This window comes from Crassostrea angulata, chromosome 5 (genome assembly GCF_025612915.1).
Source record: "Crassostrea angulata isolate pt1a10 chromosome 5, ASM2561291v2, whole genome shotgun sequence".
In the NCBI taxonomy this organism is placed as follows: Eukaryota; Metazoa; Mollusca; class Bivalvia; order Ostreida; family Ostreidae; genus Magallana; species Magallana angulata.
The window spans coordinates 59,492,516-59,516,097 of NC_069115.1; the positions used below are offsets into that span (position 1 = coordinate 59,492,516).

The 23,582-nt window shown below is 30.7% G+C and overlaps 1 protein-coding gene across 17 annotated transcripts in view; it reads left to right on the forward strand.

The window, feature by feature from the left end:
• LOC128183990 (slit homolog 1 protein-like) overlaps window positions 1-23,582 on the forward strand; it is a 116,952-nt gene that overhangs the window by 71,473 nt on the left and 21,897 nt on the right. For 12 of the 17 annotated variants that reach the window (XM_052853257.1, XM_052853253.1, XM_052853252.1 and 9 more), the window contains 3 exons: window positions 3,888-3,959; window positions 13,362-13,433; window positions 21,870-21,941. In XM_052853257.1, the coding sequence (XP_052709217.1) occupies window positions 3,888-3,959; window positions 13,362-13,433; window positions 21,870-21,941 (216 nt within the window). The remainder of the gene's footprint in view (window positions 1-3,887; window positions 3,960-13,361; window positions 13,434-21,869; window positions 21,942-23,582) is intronic. The other 5 variants (XM_052853250.1, XM_052853256.1, XM_052853246.1 and 2 more) reach the window with 3 other exon arrangements.

Consider the following 23,582-nt stretch of genomic DNA (forward strand, 5'->3'; position numbering starts at 1 on the left):
ATGCTTTTTTCGCAACTCGTTTTTGGATATGGCATGTTTCTATAAAAAGAAAAACGAAGGAGCGGTTAATTAGATAGTTGTTTGGTTTTCATTCAATAAATAAGTACAGAAAAAAAAAATCGATTGAGCATATGATTACAAGCATACACTAGCTGCAATATTTTAGAACGTAAGCTTTGTGTAATGTTTTTACGATACTCATTCCTTGCACTTGGCCGTGGAGAGTAATTGCGCTTTGAACGATTTGTGGATATTTTGTACAGAAGCTTTGCAAGCGAAGTTTATGTGTGTCGCCGTTAGACTTCAATGATTAAGCACTGTATACGAATTTTCCTCTTTTATTTTATTAGAAAAGGAATTCAATGATCTTTATATTTCTGCATTTTCCCTTAGGTAATATTTTACATGTACCTGCGATGATCATACGTGCGACGACATGCATTAGCACGATATTAGTTTATTCATTAGGATATTATTAAATATTAATATATAAATAAAGACTATCAAGCATATATACTGCTACAATCAATCAATAGACTTCTGACTTTTGTGTTCACACTTACTTAGCTCATCCTTGGAACATTGGCCAAGGAAGATCCATAGTATGGGATCTGCGGTCATCTACGTAACAAAATCCCTAACAATGCTTTACCCAATGATACAAACAAGGATTCATGTAACAAACATCTTACCCCCTCTAAATCTGCACATTATAGATTTTTGCAGAACTTTAAATAATTTTCTTTTCATATCTATTATAAAACAGAGGAAAGCACAAAACAAACAAAACATTTTGAATATTATTGGATCATCGAGAAAAGTAATATTAATTTCTGTGAATAAGGTTATTTATTTTCCTGTTACATGGCGGTGTCTCTAGGAAAGAGCACCATCCGGTGTAAAATTTATACTCTCACTTTTGCATAAAATTTCCCGCTGATCTTTGATAACTGAATATTTTGTTAAATATCCAAGTCTACGCGCATCATTAGATAATATTAGACGACACACACTTCTGTATGTATGCATGTTCAGAGATGCCATCAATTTTGACAAATTAAACAATTTAGACAGCACGCAACATTTTCAAATTTCGAGATTTCTGACATGAATCACGAGAACATGTATAAAACAATGCTTGCTATCCGCCGTTAAAATTTTCATTGTTTAAAGTCTTTTTGAAACGATTAGACAAACTGTGTTCGACGAGTAGTTTTCCCAAACATTTTCAAGACATATTCCGCTTTTTTTTCGAAAATGTTTTCATACAAGCTTTCAATCACAACACGTTTTCATAACGAAAGTAGAACTGAAAGTTAGTCATTATAATCGTTTGACACCAAATCCTATATATTTTCAACTCGCAGCAACAACGGAAGGCCTACTCGTTGCTTTGCACCGAACTCTGCTCTAGTTCATACTAATTGTTAGGCCATTATTAAACACCGAATGTCTACAATTTTTTTCTGTTTTTTACGATTACGACAAAGATCACACGGTCAACAGAGGATCCTTACACATCCTTTGCATCTGATCATACATTTAATTTTTGTAGAGTTCCGTGTTTGCTCTGCTCCTGTTTTGTATTTTCTCTGGACTTTTGATTAAGAACACTATTTGTTTTAAGTAATTGAAAAGCTGTACTACATGCATCTTGTTGAAATTGTTTTTGTAGAAATAGTCTTTTGTAACTATTAACAACCTATTTAGGGTTCAACTCTGCAGATGCTCTATAGTGATATGTCTGTTCAATTGTTTGTTCATCTGTGCAGTAACCTTAAATTAAGTTTCTATGTCAAAGTTCAATACAGAACGCTTTTTATATTCCTTGCCAGGACCTCGTATTTTTTTTTCTCTAGGTCCTATTTGCTTTCTAATACCATATTATTGATTAAATGAGGTACGCCGATCATAAACTAGATTTCTAAATCAGATTAAGATCAAGGCAAAGTCCTCCTTAACGCTTTTCATCCTTATATCCTTTATAAAGCGATGTCTTTGTGATGGTAACCACCATTTTAATGATGTTTTGTTGCTGAATGTAAACACCACTCGGATTCTGATATATGCCTCTACTAACACTATTCAGAATGTGTATATTTAAGATATTTCATGTAATTTCTTGCAAGAACATTGAAGTAAACAACCTACATTTGACTTTTTCGTATTACAATAATTTTGCAAAGAAGGGCTTGAATCGTTTACAATAATAAAACTATTTTGAAATGATACCTGCATTTAGCTAAAAAGCAAATAAATACCAGGTACATTTTGTAAAGCAATAAACTGTGCTAGACCTGATGACATGTCAACAGTTTTTATGTCAGTGACAAAGTATTTTAATCCTTCTGATAAGTATTTACTAGCATGGCCTAGTATCCAATGCATTCATAGTGGGTTACTTTACATGGAAAAAATATGCATGGGTTATTTCTGTATGTAAAAATGTAGTATAATAAAAAGGTAACAGATAACCCACTCTTACTTCAGCCAAATGCATAAGAAACATGTACATACATTCTTTTGAAATCAAAATACTGGAGCATGGGGAATGCTAAAATAGCCTTACAAGAAGTTGTATCACATCTCTAGAAACTGTGTAATTGACTTTTTTTGGATGTGTATAAATCTATGATATTCAATTAGAACCCATGCTGATATTATTTTTCAGCTTTCTGATTTTCTAATATTTACTAATTAGTAAAATATATTTTGTATATGGGTTGAATAAACCATTGATATTTTTTTCTGATATGTTAAGATACTGTTAAAACACGGCCTTTGCATCCGTTGTCATTTCAACCCCCCCTGGAATCAAAATGACCAAATATCTTGCAAACCATTGCTCTCTTCATCCTTAAACTTATATTTTTATTACTTGCGTTACGGTGCACCAAACCTTATGTAGGTTATGATCCTATGGAATGATTCTAACCCCAAAATAAAAGAAAATTCTAACATGTCTTGATAAATGTTGGGATCCCGATAACCTAACAATATATATGTATATTTCTCTTCTAAAATTATGGTGCAGCAAGTAATTAAAGGTCATGACCACAACGAGTTGATTTTACCCCCATTCGCCTCGGAATAGGAAATAATAAAATATCTTGACATGTAACTGTTGAGATTCCCAACCCTAAACTTTATCAGCTCTTGCTCCTTGTGTCATCGCACATCAAATGTCATATGTTATGCTTCGTTTGGAACACACCCTAACTTTCTTAAACTGTAAATAATCAGGTATATCATCTTATTCATATGTAGAGTTTGTCCCACGTCAACTTAATCGAAGCGTCTTTCTAGTTCATCGCAAAAAAGAAAGTATGGAGCATTGTTATTGTCATGATAGTAGGAAATGTAAATATAAGAAATAAGGTATCATTTTTGGATGTATATTACATGAGACCTTTTTTCCTGAATGTCAGATGAAGTTTGATGTCATTTACAAGACATCTGAAAAAGTCATGCAAAATATATTCAGATTAAATGAAATGTTACTCAAACAACCCTTAACTTGGAAACGTTCAAAATCACCATGTATTTATGTGTGTTATAATTAATTCACTATATTCATTAGTGTAAAAAATATAGCTAATACTTTATTCATAAAATAAAATCATTGTTAAAAAAAGTCATCCAATTGCATCAATTATGTAACGCATTGGTGGAATCAATTTCATTTCTAAAAATAAAACATTAAGCAGTATTGCATTTAGTGTTGCCCATATATTTATTATTTACGAGTATGCTATCTGAATTTGAATGTGTTTTTTTTTTAAATGAGAGTTAGCCGCACAGTTATTTGTCAATTTCAGTTATTAATGCCTATGTTAAGTTCTGGATATCAAAGATTTATAAACTCTTTAATCATTTTGTTCCTCCAGGTATCTACATTTCAATCAGATAACAACGATCGACAACAACGCCTTTGCCGGACTATCTCAGCTGAAGTACCTGTAAGTAACCCTTATTCTGTTATCTCAAGATTTCATTATTGGAAATAAATGTTGCATTTAAATCTGATCCATTTCAATAGTTTATATGACTGCTTGAACATATATTTGTCGCAAATGACTGCAAATTTCTGCTTAACTGCCCATGTTTTATTACCACTGATGCCTGTATGGGTGTTTTGAATGGGAAGTTTGAATTGATTTATCATTGGACAAATCAATCTGTATTTGACTTCATGTCAGCTTTAAGACAATCACTTTTTTAGTATATTACTGGTCTACTTGCCTGGTTTTCTTTGAAGTTGTGTTATTCATAACATCATCTATTGTACCAATGTACATGAAAGAAAACCTGTCCTCTGCCATTTTGACTGAAATGAAAAAAACCGATTTTTTGTCTGTATTTTATGCATCTTAAGAAATGTTTATTGTTACATGAAATAATAATAAATAGTTGAATCGCCAACATTATTTTAAATTCTCCATTTCTTAAATGAAATTCTTCGGGATTTACTTCTCAACCACGATATCTGACCAAAATATTTGAGGCATTATTCCGTGTATCATATTTTTATGAAGTGTGAATCTATTTTACACGTTTAAACGTGCAGAACAGAATTTGAGGGACGTTTTCTGCATTACCTTAAGTTGAAAAATAATTTGAAGATATGATTACACAATTGCAAATTGACTGTTATAAAAATAATAAAAGAGACAGCTTAGTTTTCCATTGTACTCTATTTAAAAAAATTTACCAACATTGTTTAAAAGCAACATATCAAGTCTAGTTTAGTAATGCATTTGTCGTGAAATTGTAGACCAAATTACATTGTCCCTTGGCTGTTTTCACAAACTGTATGGCTTGAACAAATATAATGTCTTTGAAGTACCACGAACTTGGAATACTATTACATATTATCAAAGTGTATCTCATTTGATATCCAAAGTCCATGGATATTCAGTACTGTTTTACTGTACAATTGATCAATTAACATGCCAATTCAAATAACAAGTTCCTTTGATTGATAGTGACACGACCAGTGCCTTAACGGGTGCCCTAATAATTATTGGTTCATTATCTTCTGTATAGCATGAAGGACAACCATTCTCAAACTTTTATAGAGTATTTGGTTTTTAATGTTGACAAATTGACTCCATTTCCAGCAGACTGTTCACAAGCATCAAATGCCTCCAAAATGTCATATTCTCTTCAGCATCCAACATGGCTCTAAAATATTATTTACAATAGTTCTTTGGGTTTCATTGGTTTGATAATAAACATATTTTGTTGTTGGACAAACGGATAGTTCACATATAAAAACATACTTGATATAAATATGATGCTCCATAAATGTTTTCATCCACGCCTTTATTTTATTTGCAAACACTTTTCGTTTTTTATTTAGAATACACAAATCATTACCTCCCACATTAACAATAAAAATATTTCGACGAAACGATGTGGTTTTCTTAGCAAAAACGTTGTTCCTTCCTTAGTGTTCAGCCGCTCACTAAAGGTTTTTATTACAGAACAAAATACATAATATGATTCTGCCTTTAAAAAAGCTTCAATTAACACAACATTTGTAACAAATACTACATATACTTTTTCTAACTGTTTTAAGGAATAGGGAACATTGCGTTTCGGATAACTACGCGTTGTTCTTTGTTTTAAGATCACGAAATAGCATGTGATACAATGGATATTTTGCTTCAATAAAAATCACTAGAAAATGTACAAAAAATTGATATTTCAACGTGGAAGTGATAGCAAGTGAACAACGTATCCTTAACGTATTTCAAATGCTTTATAAAAGTATATGCCGTTTGAATATATAAATAAAATAATCAGAAGACATGCGCTTTGAAGAAAAATTAAAACTAGGTTTTTATGTCATCAGTTTTATTATAAGCCTACGGTTATGACTTTTTAAAAAGTCATCGATTAAACGGATCGCACATTAAAAAAAATAATAGTAAATTGATCACAAAAAAGTTAGTTTTAGGCAATGACAAAATTATAACAAAGTGAATAGAAAATCGCAATGAATTGTTTTTTTAAGGACTAAACTATCATATTTTACCTGAACGCCATTGATCCAGAATAACTGTTTAGCTTGCAGTGCCTATCGTTACGTCCTTCTCTATAAAGCACAATATCTTCAGTAACAAATATCATAATGCATTTCAATTTTCAGGTCTGAATTAAAACAGGAATATATCTTAAAGCACAAATATTTTACTTTACATTGACTTTTCACGATTTTATTGCATCTTTGACATTACTTTTGGATAAACCTTCGTACTTTATTAGCAAAGTATTTACAACAAAACTCTATGATATAAATGTTGACTTCAATTTTTCTATTGTCAACTTTTCTTACCTATGTAACAGGTTTATCCGTTGATGTAAAGAAGAAATCAACACTCCTGTTAGGGTTCGATTTACGGGCTTTTATTATCACCATTTATATAAATAGATTTGATTTGACCCTGTAAAGACAATATAACAAGTATGAATATACGGCATAAAACACATGAACTTCAAGTAATTACGTATTGATGTACAATCAATATATTGAAGTAATTTAACTTTATAAAGGGATATAACTCATATTAGTAAACTACAATTTACATAGTATCTCCTTTATATCAATGTACATGCATTTACATTTCAGTTATAAAACCATTGCTATAATTATGTAATGCATATAATACATTAATCTGATATTCTAAGCATATGAACATACACATACCATTCTATGGGAATAGGCCCCATGTACAAGTTGAGCCAAGTTCAATGCGACTCAATTACAAGGTATATGTGCATTCTGTAATTCATTACATAACTATTACACTATCATAAAAGTATTTTTTAATAAAACACATTTAGGGAGACTTCAGTTGTTATAACTATTTTAACTTTAACTTATTATTTCAAAAGTCTCTCTCTCACTATTCATTCAATCAGAGAAAGTGCAAAAGAATTATAAATATGATTTAATACTGATTTGACATTTAGTAGAAATATTATAAATGATATTAATATTAGTAATATTAGATTAAATTACCAAGAAGGATGTAATTTGTCAAAAACGTCTGTACACCTTTATTACAGTCCGCTCTCTTTAAACTCTTGACAAAGATTAAACTAAAACCCAAAGAACTTTTGGAGGGAAATCGACCAACCAATAGACAAACAAGAAACAAACTAAAACACCAATGAGATTAAAAGACACAACTTAACTTTGACCAAAATATAATCACTGCCCTAAAGGCAACTCTGGACCTTTCTACAAATTAAGTTGTCATGAATGAATGCACACTAATGTATTTTAAGATCAATAAAATAATTATAGAAACCAATATATATGCATTCAAAAAATCATGAAAATATCAAAATGAAATGATGCATTTGTAATATACATGTACGAGGGTCAATCAAAAAATACGAAGACAATGTGGCTGTCTATCATATATTTTTCATGAAAGTCATACTTAACAGATTAATCTGTGCATCAACACTTATGTTATTGATATGCGAAGTTTTAGTCCATTTGATGAAATGGTATTTTTGTTACCCCTTTTTAAAAACAACATGTTTTGTCACCACGGCGCACGGTAACGTTCAAAACATGACGTCAAGATTACACGTGCTCAGTTTATAGAGATACCCCATCTTTATATCACGTTTAGTCTCTTGTGCCTTTCTCCTTACAATTTAAAATTGCACTGAACCACTTGACATCTTATTTTCACACAACAACAAAGTTAGTTCTTCAAAGTTTTCATTTTCTAACCGTGTATCTATTAGTTTACAGTAAGGATAACACTGAATGTCGGTTGACGTTACTTATTTTTTTTTTACCAAATATTTACAGATATTCTAATCTCTTTCGGACTGTTTTATATTCAAAATACAATTACCACCACCCCCACAAAATTTATTACAGTTAAACACAAACTTGCAAATAACTGTTGACTTATTTTTTGAACCATTGAGCATTTTCACAGCTTGTATCGGCTTTTTCCCGAGTTAAATCCATTTTGTGTGTACTTCTCGTTGCGCCGTGACGTCCGGCGACGTCGATGTTTTTAGTCAATTCTAAAGAGGACTATCTGTCTTTAGTAACTAATATCTGTTCGACAAAACAATATATCCCGTCATTATTTGGAACATAGAATACCAAGACAAAATTTAATTTGAGGTTTCAATATTATTTGGTTTTAAGCCCAATTTATAGATATTACTTTCAACATTATATGAGGTATTGTTGACATAACACAAATTTTGACCGTGCGCCGTGACCTAATTTTTGTAGAATTAGATTTTAAATAATTCTTAGAAATAAAGGAATTTATTAACTTTTTTTCTTGCAAATTGTTTGAAACTATTGCTAAATTATGTCTACCAAATTTAGTATTGATATGACGTTAAGTAACATAGCTATGACAAAAGTCCTCGTATTTTTTGATTGACCCTGGTACTTGTAATTAAATCATAAAATATGAGACTGCTACATAGCAATATACCTAAATGTGGAGTTATTGTCTCTCAATTTTGTTTTTAATACGTAAAGACATGTTCTACGTATGAACAATTTCTTAAACGAGGAAAGTCACTGACAAACACGTTGATAAAACAAGATTGTCAACAATCTCGACTGAGTTTTTAATTTTTTAATAAGTTTTATGTTCCATGCAAAATTTTTCTAGCAAATACAATTTTTCGCTAGGATGTATGCTGACTGGCATTTTTAAGCTGTACTGATTCTAATGGTAATTCTTCATTAATAAGGTATTCCATTTTCAAAGGAAGACCTTATACTGATTCTTATGGTAATTCTTATACTGATTCTGATGGTAATTTTTCATTATTGTTATTCGTCTTCTAGATGTTTTTTAAACCTCAGATTGAAATTATTTCCACAGCACAAAAAGATTTGAAATCGCAACTTCCGTTTTAGAGTTGTTCCCCTTTTTTCTAAAATATTAAGGGCATTTGTTTCCAAATAAAGGCTCCGAAATGGTCCGTAGCATATGATTCAAAGTAAAAAAAAAAATAATATTGACACATTGAACGTTTTCCTCTGATATTTGTATTTTATATGTTTGCAAATTATACCACTCGAATTATTAAATCGAAATCTATGTTTTAAAAAATGTTAAATTTTACTCATGTTTTAGCATCATAACTGTTTAATGTGATATATTTTGTAAATAAGAACACATGTTGTGCATAATTTAAAGGGCTTTTATATGAGACCATACACTAAAGGATCTATGCGCCTGGAAATTCTTTGCTTTGTAACTGTTAATGTTTTGATGATGCTGTCACTGGAAAGTTGTTGTTCATTATCTTATAAATCTATATGCAATTTAGTATTGTTTGGATATTGCGTAATATGAGAGTTAAAAGCTTGAAATGAAAACATGTATACCCGCTTCATTTTGCTGATAGACAATAACTCCCTCTGCATAATAGTGTTTTAAAGGCGCAATCAATACTTTTTTGATTTTTAATGTAATCTACAAAAATAATCAAAATATGGTTTCAGAATCCCGTTTTTGGATATGGCATTTTTCTATAGAAATAAAAACAAATTAGGGAGCGGTTAATTAGATAGTTGTTTGGTTCTCATTCAATAAATTATTTACAGAAAATGAAAATAAATCGATTGAGCATATGATTACAAGCATACCAAGCATTACAAGCTGCAATATTTTAGAACGTAAGCTTTGTGTAATGTATTTACGTTACTCATTCCTCGCACTTGGCCGTGGAGAGTAATCGCGCTTTGAACGATTTTTGGATATTTTGTACAGAAGCTTCGCACGCCAAGTTTATGTGTGTCGCCGTTAGACGTCAATGGTTAAGCACTGTATACGAATTTTTCTCTTTTATTTTATTAAAAAAGGAATTCAATGATCTTTATATTTCTGCATTTTCCCTTAGTTAACATTTTACATGTACCTGCGATGATCATACGTGCGACGACAGGCATTAGCACGATATTTGTTTATGCATTAAGATATTATTAAATATTAATATATAAATAAAGACTATCAAGCATATATACTGTTACCATCAATTAATAGACTTCTGACTTTTGTGTACACAATTACTTAACTCATCCTTCGAACATTGGCTAAGGAAGATCAATAGGATGGGACCTGGCGATCTGCGGTCATCTACATTACATAATTCTTAACATTGCTTAACCCAATGATACAAACAAGTATTCATGTAACAAACACCTCACCCCCTCTAAATCTGCACATTATAGATTTTTGCAGAACTTTTGATTTTTTTATTCATATTTATTATAAAACAGAGGAAAGCACAAAACAAACAAAAACAAAACATTTTGAATAATATTGCATCGTCGAGAAAAATAATATTCATTTCTGTGAATAAGGTTATTTATTTTCATGTTCATTGTTGGTGTCTCTAAGAAAGAGCACCATCCGGTGTAAAATTTATACGCTCACTTTTGCATAATTTTTCCCGCTGATCTTTGATAACTAATTATTATTATGAATGTCCAAGTCTACGCGTATCATTGGATAATATTAGACGACACCCACTTCTGTGTGTATGTATGTTCAGAGATGCCATTAATTTTGACCAATTAAAAAAAATTGATAGCACGCAACATTTTCAAATTTCGGGATTTCAAAATATCTGATTTGTTTTAGAAAAGACAATATCTGACATGAATCATGAGAACATGTATATAATAATGCTTGCTTCCTGCCGTTAAAATTCTCATTGTTTAAAGAATGTTTGAATCGATTATACAAACTAAACTCATAACAAAAGTAGAACTGAAAGTTTGTCATTATTAACGTTTGGCACCAAATCATATATATTTTCAACGCGCAGCAACAACGGAAGACCTAATCGTTGCTTTGCATCGCGTTCTGCTCTAGTTCATACTTACTGATCGGCCATTATCAAACACCGAATGTCTACAATTTTTTTTTCTGTTTTTTACGATTACGACAAAGATCACACGGTCAGCAGAGGATGCTTCCACATCCTTTGTATCTGATCATACATTTAATTTTTGTAGAGGTCCGTGTTTGCTCTGCTCCTGTTTTGTATTTTTTTCTGGATTTTTTATTAAGAACACTATTTGTTTTAAGTAATTGAAAAGCTGTACTACATGCATCTTGTTGAAATTGTGATTGTGAAATAGTCTTTTGTAACTATTAACAACCTAATTAGGGCCCGACTTTGCAGATGCTCTATAGTGATATGTCTGTTCAATTGTTTGTTCATCTGTGCAGTAACCTTAAATTAAGTTTATATGTCAAAGTTCAATACAGAACGCTCTTTATATTCCTTGCCAGGACCTCGTATTTTTTTTCTCTAGGTCCTATTTGCTTTCATATACTATATTATTGATTAAATGAGGTACGCCGATCATAAACTAGATTTCTAAATCAAATTAAGATTAAGGCAAAGTCCTCCTTAATGCTTTTTATCCTAATATCCTTTCTATGTTGTCTTCGTGAAAGTAACCACCATTTCAATGATGTCTCGTTGCTGAATGTAAACACCACTCGGATTCTGATATATGCCTCTACTAATACTATTCAGAATCTGTATATCTAAGATATTTCATGTAATTTCTTGCAAGAACATTGAAGTAAACAACCTACATTTGACTTTTTCGTATTACAATAATTTTGCAAAGAAGGGCTTGAATCGTTTACAATAATTAAACTATTTTGAAATAATACCTGCATTTAGCTAAAAAGCAAATAAATACCAGGTACATTTTGTAAATCAATAAACTGTGCTAGACCTGATGACATGTCTACAGTTTTTATGTTAGTGACAAAGTATTTTAATCCTTCTGATAAGTATTTACTAGCATGGCCTAGTATCCAATGCATTCATAGTGGGTTACTTTACATGGAAAAAATATGCATGGGTTATTTCTGTATGTAAAAATGTAGTATAATAAAAAAGTAACAGATAACCCACTCTTACTTCAGCCAAATGCATAAGAAATATGTACATACATTCTTTTGAAATTAAAATACTGGAGCATGGGGAATGCTAAAATAGCCTTACAAGAAGTTGTATCACATCTCTAGAAACTGTGTAATTGACTTTTTTTGGATGTGTATAAATCTATGATATTCAATTAGAACCCATGCTCTGATATTATTTTTCAGCTTTCTGATTTTCTAATATTTACTAATTAGTAAAATATATTTTGTATATGGGTTGAATAAACCATTGATATTTTTTTCTGATGTGTTAAGATACTGTTAAAACACGGCCTTTGCATCCGTTGTCATTTCAACCCCCCTGGAATTCAAAATGACCAAATATCTTGCAAACCATTGCTCTCTTCATCCTTAAACTTATATTTTTATTACTTGCGTTACGGTGCACCAAACCTTATGTAGGTTATGATCCTATGGAATGATTCTAACCCCAAAATAAAAGAAAATTCTAACATGTCTTGATAAATGTTGGGATCCCGACAACCTAACAATATATATGTATATTTCTCTTCTAAAATTATGGTGCAGCAAGTAATTAAAGTTCATGACCACAACGAGTTGATTTTACCCCCATTCGCCTCGGAATAGGTAATAATAAAGTATCTTGACATGTAACTGTTGAGATTCCCAACCCTAAACTTTATCAGCTCTTGCTCCTTGTGTCATCGCGCATCAAATGTCATATGTTATGCTTCGTTTGGAACACACCCTAACTTTCTTAAACTGTAAATAATCAGGTATATCATCTTATTCATATGTAGAGTTTGTCCCACGTCAACTTAATCGAAGCGTCTTTCTAGTTCATCGCAAAAAAGAAAGTATGGAGCATTGTTATTGTCATGATAGTAGGAAATGTAAATATAAGAAATAAGGTATCATTTTTGGATGTATATTACATGAGACCTTTTTTCCTGAATGTCAGATGAAGTTTGATGTCATTTACAAGACATCTGAAAAAGTCATGCAAAATATATTCAGATTAAATGAAATGTTACTCAAACAACCCTTAACTTGGAAACGTTCAAAATCACCATGTATTTATGTGTGTTATAATTAATTCACTATATTCATTAGTGTAAAAAATAAAGCTAATACTTTATTCATAAAATAAAATCATTGTTAAAAAAAGTCATCCAATTGCATCAATTATGTAACGCATTGATGGAATCAATTTCATTTCTAAAAATAAAACATTAAGCAGTATTGCATTTAGTGTTGCCCATATATTTATTATTTACGAGTATGCTATCTAAATTTGAATGTGTTTTTTTTTAAATGAGAGTTAGCCGCACAGTTATTTGTCAATTTCAGTTATTAATGCCTATGTTAAGTTCTTGATATTAAAGATTTCTAAAATCTTTAATCATTTTGTTCCTCCAGGTATCTAAGTAGTAATCAGATAACAACGATCGACAACAACGCCTTTGCCGGACTATCTCAGCTGAAGTACCTGTAAGTAACCCTTATTCTGTTATCTCAAGATTTCATTATTGGAAATAAATGTTGCATTTAAATTTGATCCATTTCAATAGTTTATATGACTGCTTGAACATATATTTGTCGCAAATGACTGCAAATTTCTGCTTAACTGCCCATGTTTTATTACCACTGATGCCTGTATGGGTGTTTTGAATGGGAAGTTTGAATTGATTTATCATTGGACAAATCAATCTCTATTTGACTTCATGTCAGCTTTAAGACAATCACTTTTTTAGTATATTACTGGTCTACTTGCCTGGTTTTCTTTGAAGTTGTGTTATTCATAACATCATCTATTGTACCAATGTACATGAAAGAAAACCTGTCCTGTGCCATTTTGACTGAAATGAAAAAAAAACGATTTTTTGTCTGTATTTTATGCATCTTAAGAAATGTTTATTGTTACATGAAATAATAATAAATAGTTGAATCGCCAACATTATTTTAAATTCTCCATTTCTTAAATGAAATTCTTCGGGATTTACTTCTCAACCACGATATCTGACCAAAATATTTGAGGCATTATTCCGTGTATCATATTTTTATGAAGTGTGAATCTATTTTACACGTTTAAACGTGCAGAACAGAATTTGAGGGACGTTTTCTGCATTACCTTAAGTTGAAAAATAATTTGAAGATATGATTACACAATTGCAAATTGACTGTTATAAAAATAATAAAAGAGACAGCTTAGTTTTCCATTGTACTCTATTTAAAAAAATTTACCAACATTGTTTAAAAGCAACATATCAAGTCTAGTTTAGTAATGCATTTGTCGTGAAATTGTAGACCAAATTACATTGTCCCTTGGCTGTTTTCACAAACTGTATGGCTTGAACAAATATAATGTCTTTGAAGTACCACGAACTTGGAATACTATTACATATTATCAAAGTGTATCTCATTTGATATCCAAAGTCCATGGATATTCAGTACTGTTTTACTGTACAATTGATCAATTAACATGCCAATTCAAATAACAAGTTCCTTTGATTGATAGTGACACGACCAGTGCCTTAACGGGTGCCCTAATAATTATTGGTTCATTATCTTCTGTATAGCATGAAGGACAACCATTCTCAAACTTTTATAGAGTATTTGGTTTTTAATGTTGACAAATTGACTCCATTTCCAGCAGACTGTTCACAAGCATCAAATGCCTCCAAAATGTCATATTCTCTTCAGCATCCAACATGGCTCTAAAATATTATTTACAATAGTTCTTTGGGTTTCATTGGTTTGATAATAAACATATTTTGTTGTTGGACAAACGGATAGTTCACATATAAAAACATACTTGATATAAATATGATGCTCCATAAATGTTTTCATCCACGCCTTTATTTTATTTGCAAACACTTTTCGTTTTTTATTTAGAATACACAAATCATTACCTCCCACATTAACAATAAAAATATTTCGACGAAACGATGTGGTTTTCTTAGCAAAAACGTTGTTCCTTCCTTAGTGTTCAGCCGCTCACTAAAGGTTTTTATTACAGAACAAAATACATAATATGATTCTGCCTTTAAAAAAGCTTCAATTAACACAACATTTGTAACAAATACTACATATACTTTTTCTAACTGTTTTAAGGAATAGGGAACATTGCGTTTCGGATAACTACGCGTTGTTCTTTGTTTTAAGATCACGAAATAGCATGTGATACAATGGATATTTTGCTTCAATAAAAATCACTAGAAAATGTACAAAAAATTGATATTTCAACGTGGAAGTGATAGCAAGTGAACAACGTATCCTTAACGTATTTCAAATGCTTTATAAAAGTATATGCCGTTTGAATATATAAATAAAATAGTCAGAAGACATGCGCTTTGAAGAAAAATTAAAACTAGGTTTTTATGTCATCAGTTTTATTATAAGCCTACGGTTATGACTTTTTAAAAAGTCATCGATTAAACGGATCGCACATTAAAAAAAATAATAGTAAATTGATCACAAAAAAGTTAGTTTTAGGCAATGACAAAATTATAACAAAGTGAATAGAAAATCGCAATGAATTGTTTTTTTAAGGACTAAACTATCATATTTTACCTGAACGCCATTGATCCAGAATAACTGTTTAGCTTGCAGTGCCTATCGTTACGTCCTTCTCTATAAAGCACAATATCTTCAGTAACAAATATCATAATGCATTTCAATTTTCAGGTCTGAATTAAAACAGGAATATATCTTAAAGCACAAATATTTTACTTTACATTGACTTTTCACGATTTTATTGCATCTTTGACATTACTTTTGGATTAACCTTCGTACTTTATTAGCAAAGTATTTACAACAAAACTCTATGATATAAATGTTGACTTCAATTTTTCTATTGTCAACTTTTCTTACCTATGTAACAGGTTTATCCGTTGATGTAAAGAAGAAATCAACACTCCTGTTAGGGTTCGATTTACGGGCTTTTATTATCACCATTTATATAAATAGATTTGATTTGACCCTGTAAAGACAATATAACAAGTATGAATATACGGCATAAAACACATGAACTTCAAGTAATTACGTATTGATGTACAATCAATATATTGAAGTAATTTAACTTTATAAAGGGATATAACTCATATTAGTAAACTACAATTTACATAGTATCTCCTTTATATCAATGTACATGCATTTACATTTCAGTTATAAAACCATTGCTATAATTATGTAATGCATATAATACATTAATCTGATATTCTAAGCATATGAACATACACATACCATTCTATGGGAATAGGCCCCATGTACAAGTTGAGCCAAGTTCAATGCGACTCAATTACAAGGTATATGTGCATTCTGTAATTCATTACATAACTATTACACTATCATAAAAGTATTTTTTAATAAAACACATTTAGGGAGACTTCAGTTGTTATAACTATTTTAACTTTAACTTATTATTTCAAAAGTCTCTCTCTCACTATTCATTCAATCAGAGAAAGTGCAAAAGAATTATAAATATGATTTAATACTGATTTGACATTTAGTAGAAATATTATAAATGATATTAATATTAGTAATATTAGATTAAATTACCAAGAAGGATGTAATTTGTCAAAAACGTCTGTACACCTTTATTACAGTCCGCTCTCTTTAAACTCTTGACAAAGATTAAACTAAAACCCAAAGAACTTTTGGAGGGAAATCGACCAACCAATAGACAAACAAGAAACAAACTAAAACACCAATGAGATTAAAAGACACAACTTAACTTTGACCAAAATATAATCACTGCCCTAAAGGCAACTCTGGACCTTTCTACAAATTAAGTTGTCATAATTGAATGCACACTAATGTATTTTAAGATCAATAAAATAATTATAGAAACCAATATATATGCATTCAAAACATCATGAATATATCAAAATGAAATGATGCATTTGTAATATACATGTACTTGTAATTAAATCATAAAATATGAGACTGCTACATAGCAATATACCTAAATGTGGAGTTATTGTCTCTCAATTTTGTTTTTAATACGTAAAGACATGTTCTACGTATGAACAATTTCTTAAACGAGGAAAGTCACTGACAAACACGTTGATAAAACAAGATTGTCAACAATCTCGACTGAGTTTTTAATTTTTTAATAAGTTTTATGTTCCATGCAAAATTTTTCTAGCAAATACAATTTTTCGCTAGGATGTATGCTGACTGGCATTTTTAAGCTGTACTGATTCTAATGGTAATTCTTCATTAATAAGGTATTCCATTTTCAAAGGAAGACCTTATACTGATTCTTATGGTAATTCTTATACTGATTCTGATGGTAATTTTTCATTATTGTTATTCGTCTTCTAGATGTTTTTTAAACCTCAGATTGAAATTATTTCCACAGCACAAAAAGATTTGAAATCGCAACTTCCGTTTTAGAGTTGTTCCCCTTTTTTCTAAAATATTAAGGGCATTTGTTTCCAAATAAAGGCTCCGAAATGGTCCGTAGCATATGATTCAAAGTAAAAAAAAAAATAATATTGACACATTGAACGTTTTCCTCTGATATTTGTATTTTATATGTTTGCAAATTATACCACTCGAATTATTAAATCGAAATCTATGTTTTAAAAAATGTTAAATTTTACTCATGTTTTAGCATCATAACTGTTTAATGTGATATATTTTGTAAATAAGAACACATGTTGTGCATAATATAAAGGGCTTTTATATGAGACCATACACTAAAGGATCTATGCGCCTGGAAATTCTTTGCTTTGTAACTGTTAATGTTTTGATGATGCTGTCACTGGAAAGTTGTTGTTCATTATCTTATAAATCTATATGCAATTTAGTATTGTTTGGATATTGCGTAATATGAGAGTTAAAAGCTTCAAATGAAAACATGTATACCCGCTTCATTTTGCTAATAGACAATAACTCCCTCTGCATAATAGTGTTTTAAAGGCGCAATCAATACTTTTTTGATTTTTAATGTAATCTACAAATTTATCAAAATATGGTTTCAGAATCCCGTTTTTGGATATGGCATTTTTCTATAGAAATAAAAACAAATTAGGGAGCGGTTAATTAGATAGTTGTTTGGTTCTCATTCAATAAATTATTTACAGAAAATGAAAATAAATCGATTGAGCATATGATTACAAGCATACCAAGCATTACAAGCTGCAATATTTTAGAACGTAAGCTTTGTGTAATGTATTTACGTTACTCATTCCTCGCACTTGGCCGTGGAGAGTAATCGCGCTTTGAACGATTTTTGGATATTTTGTACAGAAGCTTCGCACGCCAAGTTTATGTGTGTCGCCGTTAGACGTCAATGGTTAAGCACTGTATACGAATTTTTCTCTTTTATTTTATTAAAAAAGGAATTCAATGATCTTTATATTTCTGCATTTTCCCTTAGTTAACATTTTACATGTACCTGCGATGATCATACGTGCGACGACAGGCATAAGCACGATATTTGTTTATGCATTAAGATATTATTAAATATTAATATATAAATAAAGACTATCAAGCATATATACTGTTACCATCAATTAATAGACTTCTGACTTTTGTGTACACAATTACTTAACTCATCCTTCGAACATTGGCTAAGGAAGATCCATAGGATGGGACCTGGCGATCTGCGGTCATCTACATTACATAATTCTTAACATTGCTTAACCCAATGATACAAACAAGTATTTATGTAACAAACACCTCACCCCCTCTAAATCTGCACATTATAGATTTTTGCAGAACTTTTGATTTTTTTATTCATATTTATTATAAAACAGAGGAAAGCACAAAACAAACAAAAACAAAACATTTTGAATAATATTGCATCGTCGAGAAAAATAATATTCATTTCTGTGAATAAGGTTATTTATTTTCACGTTCATTGTTGGTGTCTCTAAGAAAGAGCACCATCCGGTGTAAAATTTATACGCTCACTTTTGCATAATTTTTCCCGCTGATCTTTGATAACTAATTATTATTATGAATGTCCAAGTCTACGCGTATCATTGGATAATATTAGACGACACCCACTTCTGTGTGTATGTATGTTCAGAGATGCCATTAATTTTGACCAATTAAAAAAAATTGATAGCACGAAACATTTTCAAATTTCGGGATTTCAAAATATCTGATTTGTTTTAGAAAAGACAATATCTGACATGAATCATGAGAACATGTATATAATAATGCTTGCTTCCTGCCGTTAAAATTCTCATTGTTTAAAGAATGTTTGAATCGATTATACAAACTAAACTCATAACAAAAGTAGAACTGAAAGTTTGTCATTATTAACGTTTGGCACCAAATCATATATATTTTCAACGCGCAGCAACAACGGAAGACCTAATCGTTGCTTTGCATCGCGTTCTGCTCTAGTTCATACTTACTGATAGGCCATTATCAAACACCGAATGTCTACAAATTTTTTTTCTGCTTTTTACGATTACGACAAAGATCACACGGTCAGCAGAGGATGCTTCCACATCCATTGCATCTGATCATACATTTAATTTTTGTAGAGGTCCGTGTTTGCTCTGCTCCTGTTTTGTATTTTTTTCTGGATTTTTTATTAAGAACACTATTTGTTATCGCCACATTTCATATTGAATACATTATATGTGAGTAAGGCAGAGATAATATAGTAACTCATACCTAATATCTCATATCGCATATCTTTGTTGTAAGTAATTGAAAAGCTGTGCTACATGCATCTTGTTGAAATTGTGATTGTGAAATAGTCTTTTGTAACTATTAACAACCTAATTAGGGCCCAACTTTGCAGATGCTCTATAGTGATATGTCTGTTCAATTGTTTGTTCATCTGTGCAGTAACCTTAAATTAAGTTTCTATGTCAAAGTTCAATACAGAACGCTCTTTATATTCCTAGCCAGGACCTCGTATTTTTTTTCTCTAGGCCCTATTTGCTTTGATATTATTGATTAAATGAGGTACGCCGATCATAAACTAGATTTCTAAATCAGATAAAGATCAAGGCAAAGTCCTCCTTAATGCTTTTCATCCTAATATCCTTTCTATGTTGTCTTCGTGATAGTAACCACCATTTCAATGATGTCTCGTTGCTGAATGTAGACACCACTCGGACTCTGATATATGCCTCTACTAATACTATTCAGAATCTGTATATCTAAGATATTTCATGTAATTTCTTGCAAGAACATTGAAGTAAACAACCTACATTTGACTTTTTCGTATTACAATAATTTTGCAAAGAAGGGCTTTGAATCGCTAACAATAATACAGCTATTTTGAAATAATACCTGCATTTAGCTAAAAAGCAAATAAATACCAGGTACATTTTGTAAATCAATAAACTGTGCTAGACCTGATGACATGTCTACAGTTTTTATGTTAGTGACAAAGTATTTTAATCCTTCTGATAAGTATTTACTAGCATGGCCTAGTATCCAATGCATTCATAGTGGGTTACTTTACATGGAAAAATATGCATGGGTTATTTCTGTATGTAAAAATGTAGTATAATTAAAAAGTAACAGATAACCCACTCTTACTTCAGCCAAATGCATAAGAAACATGTACATACATTCTATTGAAATCAAAATACTGGAGCATGGGGAATGCTAAAATAGCCTTACAAGAAGTTATATCACATCTCTAGTAACTGTGTAATTGACTTTTTTTGGATGTGTATAAATCTATGTCATTCAATTAGAACCCATGCTCTGATATTATTTTTCAGCTTTCTGATTTTCTAATACATGTATTTACTAATTAGTAAAATATATTTTGTATATGGGTTGAGTAAACCATTGATATTTTTTTCTGATATGTTAAGATACTGTTAAAACACGGCCTTTGCATCCGTTGTCATTTCAACCCCCCTGGAATTCAAAATGACCAAATATCTTGCAAACCATTGCTCTCTTCATCCTTAAACTTATATTTTTATTACTTGCGTTACGGTGCACCAAACCTTATGTAGGTTATGATCCTATGGAATGATTCTAACCCCAAAATAAAAGAAAATTCTAACATGTCTTGATAAATGTTGGGATCCCGACAACCTAACAATATATATGTATATTTCTCTTCTAAAATTATGGTGCAGCAATTAATTAAAGTTCATGACCACAACGAGTTGATTTTACCCCCATTCGCCTCGGAATAGGAAATAATAAAATATCTTGACATGTAACTGTTGAGATTCCCAACCCTAAACTTTATCAGCTCTTGCTCCTTGTGTCATCGCGCATCAAATGTTATATGTTATGCTTCGTTTGGAACACACCCTTACTTTCTTAAACTGTAAATAATCAGGTATATCATCTTATTCATATGTAGAGTTTGTCCCACGTCAACTTAATCGAAGCGTCATTCTAGTTCATCGCAAAAAAGAAAGTATGGAGCATAGTTATTGTCAAGATTGTAGGAAATGTAAATATAAGAAATAAGGTATCATTTTTGGATGTATATTACATGAGACCTTTTTTCCTGAATGTCAGATGAAGCTTGATGTCATTTACAAGACATCTGAAAAAGTCATGCAAAATATATTTAGATTAAATGAAATGTTACTCAAACAACCCTTAACTTGGAAACGTTCAAAATCACCATGTATTTATGTGTGTTTTAATTAATTCACTATATTCATTAGTGTAAAAAATATAGCTAATAATTTATTCATAAAATAAAATCATTGTTAAAAAAAGTCATCCAATTGCATCAATTATGTAACGCATTGATGGAATCAATTTCATTTCTAAAAATAAAACATTAAGCAGTATTGCATTAGTGTTGCCCATATATTTATTATTTACTAGTATGCTATCTAAATTTGAATGTTTTTTTTTAAAATGAGAGTTAGCCGCACAGTTATTTGTCAATTTCAGTTATTAATGCCTATGTTAAGTTCTTGATATTAAAGATTTCTAAACTCTTTAATCATTTTGTTCCTCCAGGTATCTATATAGTAATCAGATAACAACGATCGACAACAACGCCTTTGCCGGGCTATCTCAGCTGAACAAACTGTAAGTAACCCTTATTCTGTTATCTCAAGATTTCATTCTTGGAGATAAATGTTGCATTTAAATTTGATCCATTTCAATAGTTTATATGACTGCTTAAACATAAATTTGTCGCAATTAGTTTAGCTCTAATGACTGCAAATTTCTGCTTAACTGCCCATGTTTTATTACCACTGATGCCTGCATGGGTGTTTTGAATGGGAAGTTTGAATTGATTTATCATTGGACAAATCAATCTGTATTTGACTTCATGTCAGCTTTAAGACAATCACTTTTTTAGTATATTACTGGTCTACTTGCCTGGTTTTCTTTGAAGTTGTGTTATTCATAACATCATCTATTGTACCAATGTACATGAAAGAAAACCTTTCCTCTTCCATTTTGACTGAAATGAAAAAAACCGATTTTTTGTCTGTATTCTATGCATCTTAAGAAATGTTTATTGTTACATGAAATAATAATAAATAGTTGAATCGCCAACATTATTTTAAATTCTCCATTTCTTAAATGAAATTCTTCGGGATTTACTTCTCAACCACGATATCTGACCAAAATATTTGAGGCATTATTCCGTGTATCATATTTTTATGAAGTGTGAATCTATTTTACACGTTTAAACGTGCAAAACAGAATTTGAGGGACGGTTTTCTGCATTACCTGAAGTTGAAAAATAATTTGAAGATATGATTACACAATTGCAAATTTACTGTTATAAAAATAATAAAAGAGACAGCTTAGTTTTCCATTGTACTCTATTTAAAAAAAATTACCAACATTGTTTAAAAGCAACATATCAAGTCTAGTTTAGTAATGCATTTGTCGTGAAATTGTAGACCAAATTACATTGTCCCTTGGCTGTTTTCACAAACTATATGGCTTGAACAAATATAATGTCTTTGAAGTACCACGAACTTGGAATACTATTACATATTATCAAAGTGTATCTCATTTGATATCCAAAGTCCATGGATATTCAGTACTGTTTTACTGTACAATTGATCAATTAACATGCCAATTCAAATAACAAGTTCCTTTGATTGATAGTGACACGACCAGTGCCTTAACGGGTGCCCTAAAAATTATTGGTTCATTATCTTCTGTATAGCATGAAGGACAACCATTCTCAAACTTTTATAGAGTATTTGGTTTTTAATGTTGACAAATTGACTCCATTTCCAGCAGACTGTTCACAAGCATCAAATGCCTCCAAAATGTCATATTCTCTTCAGCATCCAACATGGCTCTAAAATATTATTTACAATAGTTCTTTGGGTTTCATTGGTTTGATAATAAACATATTTTGTTGTTGGACAAACGGATAGTTCACATATAAAAACATACTTGATATAAATATGATGCTCCATAAATGTTTTCATCCACGCCTTTATTTTATTTGCAAACACTTTTCGTTTTTTATTTAGAATACACAAATCATTACCTCCCACATTAACAATAAAAATATTTCGACGAAACGATGTGGTTTTCTTAGCAAAAACGTTGTTCCTTCCTTAGTGTTCAGCCGCTCACTAAAGGTTTTTATTACAGAACAAAATACATAATATGATTCTGCCTTTAAAAAAGCTTCAATTAACACAACATTTGTAACAAATACTACATATACTTTTTCTAACTGTTTTAAGGAAT